Raw genomic sequence first — 9,558 nt, forward strand, 5'->3', positions numbered from 1 at the left:
GAAAGTCAAGCAATCTCTGAAATCATACATTAATACGTTGAGGACATCACGTTCCCTTGTAGGTCAGCTGATGCAGTGTGCTTGTCAATTCCTCCATAGGCATTATAGACCTACATAATAATCCAGCTCCTCTACTTTCTCAGGAAGGCCTGTGTAAACAGAAAAGCCCAGGCTACACTATAACTAGGTCAGTGAATCAGGTTGTATCAAAAAGGAGACATGTTTCACAGATAGCGATCTCTCTTTTTCCCCAAAGAAAATGCCCTATCCATCATCCTTGAATGTACAAAATTGATCCTACCTATCAGATAACAGGGACAAATGTATTCAACAGGATTCTCCACGGTCCTCAACCTCTCCACAGCAGCAACAACATCAATTAAGAGATCCCAGAGTTTACAGCAGAACAAACTGCATTTGTTAAGTGAACTCCCTAATCTGGTCAAGTCTTAATTAAACATCAATGTCTCTCAGCTTGGGGGAAGAAAACCTCAAAACCTCAAACTTTACGTTGACAGCTCCTGAGAGAAGCACCTTGAAAAACAGAAAATAAAATTGTATGCAGTTCAGAATAAGCATATCTGATTCATTCTTATGCACAGAAGCCATGACAAAATAGGAGAAAGTGTTCCTCCAGCTGTTTTCCACATGGTTCCTCTACAAAACAGACCTCAAAGGATTTCTGGTGGATGTTCTGAATCACGTCCCTGACCATGTTTCCTCGCCAGCCAGTGACACTCATTTTTTATGAATTGTTAACCATTTACAGGGCAATTGTCAAAGGACTGGTTAGTGACTCACTGCAGCCCTACAGTAGTTGACTTACTTCTGCAAGAGTTTGCACACCCCAGTCAAATCTGAGAAATAAACCACTGAAAGTCTCCTCCCTCCTTGCTGCCTTTGCAAGCTGTGCAAGGGCTCTGCACTTCCCCACAAAAACCCCGGACACAGCCAACCTCTGCGCAGGTGTAGCAAATGCTGCTCCCTACACTGTTGATAAGATCTATGGCAATTTTTTCAAAATAAAACCCAAATATACTGAACCTGAGGCTTGGTAGGTAAAGGACCTTTGACTTCATGCTGCTTATAATCTGCCTTTCATACAAATAGTTTTACGTGTGCTTTGAATGCTCATTCAGATTATTCTACTTCCAGCAGTTACTTTGCTGCTTTAAGACTACACACGTTCATAAAAAATGCCAGTTACTTTTTAAAAATGAAGCCAAGAGCTTAAAGCAGCATTCTCAGTGACATGTTAGAACACCAGTTAGAATGATGACGATTACGGAAAACAACAGAACTCGGAACTGCTAATGGGAATCACATCTGATGGTTTTGCTTTGCTCATACTGCTGAGTAACTTCCACTCAATGGAACTGGACTCCTCAAGTCCAAGTATTTTGATGGCCAACAGCGCATTCAGTGAATCTGCCCAACTAACTCTAGCAGACAATCTGACCCAGTATCTCAAGGAACTTGGACTAGGTCCACCAGTTCAGCAGCGAGCATTTCCATAGGCCCTACACCATCCATGGCACCGCCCATCTTTTTTGGTTCACTTCACTTTGGAGAAGAGCTAATGCCTCTCCTTGTATGATGAGCTGACGTGAACTGTCACGGCTCCAAGGCGGAAGGCTTGCACCATGTGCTTCACTAATAAAGCAATACAAACGGCACAACATGCAGAACTTGCTTGACAGCTCCTGGGAAACAAGGTTTTCTATTTCGCTTTGCCTTTGTTGATTCACACGCTCACGTGTCCCTCCAGAAAGGATGAGTAAAAGTCCAGCAAGTGGTGTACTACAGAGCACTTTCTATGCCTACAGATACATAGAAAAAGTTACCAGATGACTTCTTAGAAAGACAAATACCAGGCAACCACATTCACAATGGAATACATCTCTATTTTTGTTCTGTGTCAATTTCTGAGCTAGCAGAGTGTCTTGCTTGGAATCTGCACTTTAAGCAAAAGCCTCCTAACGTAACTTTAACTAGACCTCTCAGGACTTTGAGGTATATTTATTACCATTTTTAAGAAATATCCTGGTGAGCGTTTTGGGAAAGGAGCTAATTGGCATACTAAATCTGAGGCAAGCCAGAAATGTCTGAAGCCAGCTACAAGCCTACCATGATGATAAACAGCTCAGGGTCCAGATGTCCATATATGGCAAGACTTCCTATAAGACTGACAGTACTGTATGTGCATTGCGTATGGTTCTTGGATCAGATTCACATTCCTTGGATGTGTTTCTCTGGGAGCTTTTGATTTCCGCTTTGAGGGCTGGCTCAGACCTCCAATTGCTCTTACAAAAAAATATCTGTGACTGAAAGTTGAAAATGTGCAAGATTCTTTCTTTAAGTACACAAATACTCCACGTCTAGCCACTTTCCTGTAGTCTTGCCAGGTTTTCAGGATGTCTGATACCTGATCAAGTGACTTTTTGGGGGGAAGGAGTTAGAAAAAAGAAGGAAAAACACAAGAGAGGAATGTAGCATATCCACACCTGTACATTTTATAAGACTTCACCAAAGGACCTATACCAACTGAAGCTGATGTAGACACACACATACCATATATAGCTGTGTAAACAAGTCTGCAAGGCTGGTGTAGTGAATTCCTAGTTTCAGCAGAAAAAATATACTATCTTGAAAGCATGTGCTATATAAACACCTGCATGGAAGTCAAAATTAGTGCATTTTAACCATTTTATGCGTCAATGCCAAGATGTACTTCTCCAACCCATGACATATTGTCATCACAAAGGATAAGCTGAAGACCCATTGGACTCTGAAAGAACTGCCTTTGCTTCCAGATTCCCTTCACCCTTGTGCATACCTGCACATGCGCAAACGTGGTACCTGAGGAGCCACATCTAACAGCACAGAAACCAAAACGACAAAAAGGCAAACCTGATGGACCCTGATTCCTGCCCACCTTCATGGATTCATACAACTGGTGATTCAGTGGGCTAATGCCTGATTCACAGAGGTGCAAGACTAGAATTAGTTCTGAAGTCCAAATGCCTATTTAAGTATTTTTTTCTCTGGGCAGCAAGTGGATGGGACTTGCTGTACTTGGCCTGCAGTGTGAGGACATAGGACAGATTTATCCTTTAATTTTGGATTTCCTGGCTTTCTGGTGGTTTGTTACTTTTAAGCATACTTTTTCTGTCAGTGAGATTCTTAGGTTTTGTTTAATAAAATTGTTTCTTTGAAAAAACCTCTTACATGGAAAGTTATAAAACATGTCTAGAGCCTCTCTCTCTCTGATGTTCTCCTGCCATATTTAGGCATTTAAAAAAGGCATTCTGTTTACCTGGTTACATTTGCATTTTGGTATGCATGTCATACATAGTTTGGTACACATATTATTTACCCAACACTGAGGCCATTGGAGTCCTTCAAGTAAATACAGATTTCAGAAGGCCTCATGGGTTTGGGAACATATATTATTTACCATAACTGTTCCTCTGGGACTTTTTTTTCTTTCAGAGCCAATCTGATTTCTTTTAATGGAGAATTTCAAGTAAAAGAAACAACATCCAAATGACTTAACCAGCCAAAGTACAGTGCTGGCAGAATATAAATAACAGCTTTACAGTACCATATATCCTACTGGGGCTTTACATGAAAATGTTTCTTTTTCCTTCAAGAATCCTGTGCGTACATATTGCTGTATCATAGTGTGGAAGTATGCCTACATATTGAGGGATGGAAAGAAGTGGGGGTATGGCAGTGGGAGAATGCCAACATGCAAAAGATGGTGTCTTTTAACAGATCCAGCAGATTTAATTTTGCCTAATGAGATGCATAAAGCCAGTCTCTCTCACTAAACACTACTATACTTCTACAGGTCAGAAGCCAATACACTGGCATTACTTGCGTTAAAGTGGAGGTCAAACAACATGACATCACTGAATATTGAAATGATACATGGGGAGGTGGGGGAAAAACATCCTCCCGATTTAAAAAAAAAAAAAAAAGAAAAAAAGAAAGAAAACCATAACAGTTATCTGGAATGATTTAATACAAGCCACAATGCTTAGGTCTCATGTTCGGTTAAGTACAAACCACAATGTTAAGGTTTTGGCTGAGTGCAGTGGCATCCTAGTCTCTTCTTGTTGCAGCCCCAGGGCGGACCATCAGCCAGGTTGGGAAGCAGGGATGTGCGAGGAACGTGTCACTTAGAAATGACAGCTGCACACAGGCAGTGGGAAAATAATAGCCACTTCTTCCACACTTCAGACTCCATCCGCCGTGCCAAATATTTCTGAGTAAATAGGCACTCTCTCTATTCATAGAGAGCATCTATTAGGGAAGGAACACATTACAAATATCCAGTATGATTCAGTGGTACATAGAGTCAATTTATACCCGGTAGTGTAATTATACCTTTTTTTGGTGGTACCAAAGCCCCGGGACCGTTCGCCACCAGGCACCCCGAGGCCAGGGCCCCGGTGGCCGGCCCGGGGAAGCTCGGTGGGCTCGGGCAACCCCCAAAACCACCCGCCTGCCGTCCCCTCTGCCCGAGGGAGGGACCAGGGGAGAGAACAGAGGACGGGAAATAGCGGATTCCCCCGGCCGCCCCTGGCAACCGCCCCGCCGCCCCCCTCGCCCCTTCCTCCCGGACCCGCCGCCCGCCTCGAAATAAGGCGCTGCCGGGGGGTGAGGGGACGGCCGAAGAGCCGCTGGTAGCGGCGGTGACTCACATTTAAAAAACATCAGGATGAAAAATAAAAAGACGTTGCGGGGGGAGGAGGGGAGGCGTGCGTTAGGGTGGGGGGGCGCACAGACGGAGGAATGCGCGAGTCAGGGGTCAGGGCCGCTCCGGGGCGGTGGCGGCGGCGCGGGGCGGGGCGGGCGGCGCGGCGCGGCGCGCAGGAATGCGCGGAATGTCGCTGTTTGTCCGCGGCCCCATTCAGCCCATTGGCGAGGCCGCGCCGCCGCCGCGTATAAAGGGGCGGCCGTCCCGGCACTCGGCAGACACAGACAGCCACTCTCCTGCCGGACTCGGAAGGAGCGGAGGAGAGCGGAGGCGAGCAGCACAGAGCAACCCCGCCCGCCCGCCCGCCGACCCAGCGCACATCGCGACAGGCCCGTCCGTCCAGTGTCGCTGAGAAAAATCGCCTGGCGGGACACTCACTTCGGCTCACCTCGCCGGCCCTCCGCCGGACAACCCGACACCGCTGCCTGCTCGACGCCGCACCGCCCACAAGCCGACGACCGCCGCGGGATGGCCCCTGCCAGCTTCGCCGTAGCCCTTCTCCTCGCCCTCCTCAACCCGGTAAGTGCCGCTGCCCGCGGCGCCGCCACCCCTGCCCCGTCCTGCGCGGTCCCGGTGGCGGCCCTGACGCGTCTTTCTCTTCTCCTCCCCGCCGCTCGCAGGAGGCGCAGGGCCAGGAGTGCAGCGGGCAGTGCCAGTGCCCTGCGGGACCCGGCCCCGCCTGCCCCGCCGGCGTCTCCCTGGTGCTCGACGGCTGCGGCTGCTGCCGCGTCTGCGCTAAGCAGCTGGGCGAGCTCTGCACCGAGCGCGACCCTTGCGACCACCACAAGGGGCTCTTCTGCGACTTCGGCTCCCCCGCCAACCGCAGGATCGGCGTCTGCACCGGTGAGTGGGGGCCGGGGCTGCCTCCTGCCGGGAAACAGGAACGGGGGGTCTTGCCGGGCTGGGGTCTGGGGAAGGGGCAAGCCGAGGCTTCGGCCCCGTTCCGCTGCACCTCCCACCCTCCTCACCCTCCACCTCCTGCCCCTCGCAGCTCGGGACGGCGCCCCGTGCGTCTTCAGCGGCATGGTGTATCGGAGCGGAGAGTCCTTCCAGAGCAGCTGCAAGTACCAGTGCACCTGCCTGGATGGGGCGGTGGGCTGCGTGCCCCTCTGCAGCATGGACGTCCGCCTGCCCAGCCCTGACTGCCCCTACCCACGCCGAGTGAAGCTCCCCGGAAAGTGTTGCGAGGAGTGGGTCTGCGACGAGGCCAAAGAGCAGACTGCCGTGGGACCTGCTCTCGCTGGTGAGTGGGGTTCCCTCTGTGGATGGCAGCCCTGGGGGAAGGGGCACGCTGTATGGAGGTTGGCAGCAGTGGGATGAGTTGACACAGGACACACTCACAGCTGGAGTGCAGCAGTTAGTGGGTTCACCCCACAGATAGCTCTGGCTGCTTGAATTTCTAAGAAAAGGGAAGAGAACTAGCAGGGCATGAGATTAGACAGTGGTCTCATCCTGGTTGTCTGTTCCCTGCAGCATACAGACTGGAAGATACTTATGGTCCAGACCCAACAATGATGCGTGCCAACTGCCTGGTACAGACCACTGAATGGAGTGCTTGTTCCAAGACCTGTGGCATGGGCATCTCAACCAGGGTCACCAATGATAATGCCTTCTGCAGACTGGAGAAACAGAGCAGACTGTGCATGGTCAGACCTTGTGAAGCAGACCTGGAGGAGAACATCAAGGTAAATAGTCTCATCTTTATGTATGGTCTACTTAGGATGCTTCCACCCAGTAGCAAAACTCTGTGTCTTACCAAAAAAGTGCAGTTCTGATAAGGAGTCAGTTTCACGTGGTTTACCTTGAAATTTGACTTTTGCTGCAGTGGTGAACCGTGTAAAATTGAATGCCCTTAATTTTCTGTCATGCTGTGTTATGGCACTATGTAAGACACTCTTGCTTAATTAAAATATAATACGGATTAGCATGTTTGCTTGCCCTTAGCTTGCAAACTTCATGCTGTGTGAAAGCGTAGCTTCTAAACATTCCCTTATTCCCTTATATCCTAACAGAAAGGCAAAAAGTGCATTCGCACACCCAAAATCTCCAAGCCTGTCAAGTTTGAGCTGTCTGGCTGCACCAGCGTGAAGACCTACAGAGCTAAGTTCTGTGGCGTCTGCACCGATGGGCGTTGCTGCACACCCCACAGAACAGCCACCCTCCCCGTGGAGTTCAAGTGCCCCGATGGAGAGATCATGAAAAGGAAAATGATGTTCATCAAGACCTGCGCATGCCATTACAACTGCCCTGGAGACAATGACATCTTTGAGTCTCTGTACTACAGGAAGATGTATGGAGACATGGCATAAAGCCAGAAGGAGACGCTAACTAGATTCTCAACTTGAACTGATTTGCATCTCATTTTGTAAACGTGATTCGATAGCACAAGGTATTTAAATCAGTTTTTTTTCATTTTCAACAAACTGCTCCATGTGACTTAAGACAACTTTTCTACTGATCCCTAATGGTGGTTTGAAGAAGGTAAAACGGACAGTGGGACCACAGCAAGACACAGCTTCAGAACATGCTGTTTGTGAGGTGGTGTGAAGGGGTTAAGGGAAATAGGCAGGAAAAGCAGAGTTGAGCAAACACTCCCTTAATGTGGTACAGCGTGCTTCGTCTAGTAGTGCAATTGAGAAGGAGACCCCGTTAGCATCTTTGCTGGTGCTGGCTTAGTGACAGCAACAGCTGGAATGCAAACCCTTGCCCAGCAAAGTGCTAAATAGAAGGTGTTCTGTTAGTCAGGACAGTAATGTTTCAGCTCTGACACTGATTCATATGACTTGGTCAACAAGAATCAGAATCATGTCTATTAGACTGGACAGCTTGTGGCAGTTAATTTACCTGTAACAAGCTACTTTTTATTAATATTGTAAATACTGTATGTATATATATTTGTACAGTTATCTAAATTAATTTAAAGTTTTGTGCCTTTGTTTAATGCTTTGACATTTCAATGATAGCCTTCTTTTTTGGAACAAGATAGGTAGGATTTAAAGCTTGTCTGACAATGCATTCAAAGCATGAAATAAATACTCTAGTGGAAGTTGTTGAGATAGGGCCAAATGGTGAGTTGATGGTGATCCAGATGGAGACTTTTGAGTTGAGGTGCCTGTATCCTTACAAAGCACTCATCTGGCAAAATACATTTACTTCCACTTAATTGAACAAGTGGCTTTAACAAAAATGGCTCTTCTGTAGCTCATCAGTCTTTCCACTCGAGCATTTGTTTCTTTCTTTGACTATGACTTTTTTTGGACAGTTTATTTGTTGAGAAGTGTGACCAAAAGTTACATGTTTGCACCTTTTTAGTTGAAAATAAAGTATTTATATTTTTTATACAAATGGCTTGGTATTTCATTTACCTTTAGTCTTCGCTGTTTACATATTCCTGAAAAGGGCTTGCCTTTGCATTAGATGAAAATCAATAATGCATGGTGGAGATTTTTGTCCAGAGGTACATACACTCATGAATAAGCTGATGATTTATGGTTACTTATTCTGTTGCCAGTGAACCAACTGTAGTTTGTTACTCTTCTGAATTTAGAATGGAGCACAGGGCCAGGCTTGCTTTGCTAAGCCCGGTATTGCATTAGGAAGTGCAACAGGTTCCTCCTGTGTCACATGTGGTGGTTTTAAAATGAGCCAGCTGGTCACCATAGTATTCAACTCCTGCTGTAATACTCCATGCAGCATACTTAATTTCATTGACATGTTCCACGGGTTAAGATCTGTTTTCAGCTACAGCAAGGAAAATGGTTTTTAAAGTATCTGCATTGAAGTGGCTCCTGACTCTAAAGTCAAATCCAGAAGTACAAAATTTGGTAAAAATATCAGTGAAGAACTAATGAGTTGTATTGTAAAAATCAGAGCATAATGCAGGCTGGAAGGGGCCTCTTAGATCTTCTGATTTAACCTTTATGCCAAGGTTGACTCATTTTGATGTGGTTTTACTTCAGTTAAGATTTAGTATGGTGTGGCAGACAGTACTGAACTCAGATGCAAATACCTGAGTTATCTTCCTACTTGGTGACCAGGGGCAAATCATTTTACGTGACAGTTCTGTCTATAAACTGTCCATTGACTCAAACTCTTGCAGGCCCACAGATGAGAAGTCTTGTAAGAGCTACACATTTTCATAATGATCCAAATGTTCCTTTCAGATAAGCAAAAACAGGATAGAGACTGTATTGAGTCACTTCCCTCATCCTCCTAAAGCTAAAAGAAAAGCTTCAGTCCTGTGCTAGGTCCTACAATAATAACAGACTTTTTTTTTGTCCCTTTATTAAGATGAGGGGATTCTCTGAATTTAAAAATAACCTTTGCACTAGAAGCATTAGTTCTTGTTTTTCAGAAAAAAAAAAAAAAAACAAAAAACACAACAAAACATGTACTGTCCAACAAGAATCCTTTTCAGGCAAACAAGTTCAATCTGGAATTTCCCGGTGGTGAAAGACTGTTAGCTTACAAAAATGTCCATCCTTCCTGAGCACTTTCCAATCCCATTGATTTCAGCTAGCATTAGCAGCAAATCAGCATAACACCAGCTTTGACTAATGACGGACAACGGAGCTCTAAACAAATGGGAAGTCAATGGGATTTGTGCCAGTGGCCTCACCAGGCTTTGCACAAGGCCATAGAAGCATTTCCCCTTCCTCTAAAAAATATGAGGAATTCTCCTGGCATGAGGAAGTGGCTTTCTATGTTCCATATGAAATAGTTTTGGGTAGCCTCTGGCTCTTACACTCCCTGAGACTCTCCGGCATTTTTTCTCCCTCTATTATTTTTTCAGG

The 9,558-nt window shown here is 46.3% G+C and overlaps 1 protein-coding gene across 1 annotated transcript; it reads left to right on the forward strand.

Moving 5' to 3' along the window:
• Window positions 1–4,971: 4,971 nt before the first annotated feature.
• CCN2 (cellular communication network factor 2) lies at window positions 4,972–8,110 on the forward strand. Its single transcript, XM_082047366.1, has 5 exons — window positions 4,972–5,284; window positions 5,386–5,608; window positions 5,757–6,008; window positions 6,239–6,450; window positions 6,778–8,110. Exons 1-5 carry the CDS (start codon window positions 5,234–5,236, stop codon window positions 7,072–7,074), a joined length of 1,035 nt encoding a protein of 344 aa, XP_081903492.1. The 5' UTR covers window positions 4,972–5,233; the 3' UTR covers window positions 7,075–8,110.
• Window positions 8,111–9,558: the final 1,448 nt, after the last annotated feature.

This window comes from Streptopelia decaocto, assembly GCF_964273445.1.
Source record: "Streptopelia decaocto genome assembly, chromosome: 3".
Lineage (NCBI taxonomy): Eukaryota > Metazoa > Chordata > Aves > Columbiformes > Columbidae > Streptopelia > Streptopelia decaocto.

Coding starts and splice junctions, on each gene's coding strand:
- CCN2 (XM_082047366.1), top strand. CDS start 5,234: ATGGCCCCTGCCAGCTTCGCCGTAGCCCTTCTCCTCGCCCTCCTCAAC. Junction 5,285..5,385: donor TCCTCGCCCTCCTCAACCCG/GTAAGTGCCGCT, acceptor CGCCGCTCGCAG/GAGGCGCAGGGCCAGGAGTG. Junction 6,451..6,777: donor ACCTGGAGGAGAACATCAAG/GTAAATAGTCTC, acceptor ATATCCTAACAG/AAAGGCAAAAAGTGCATTCG.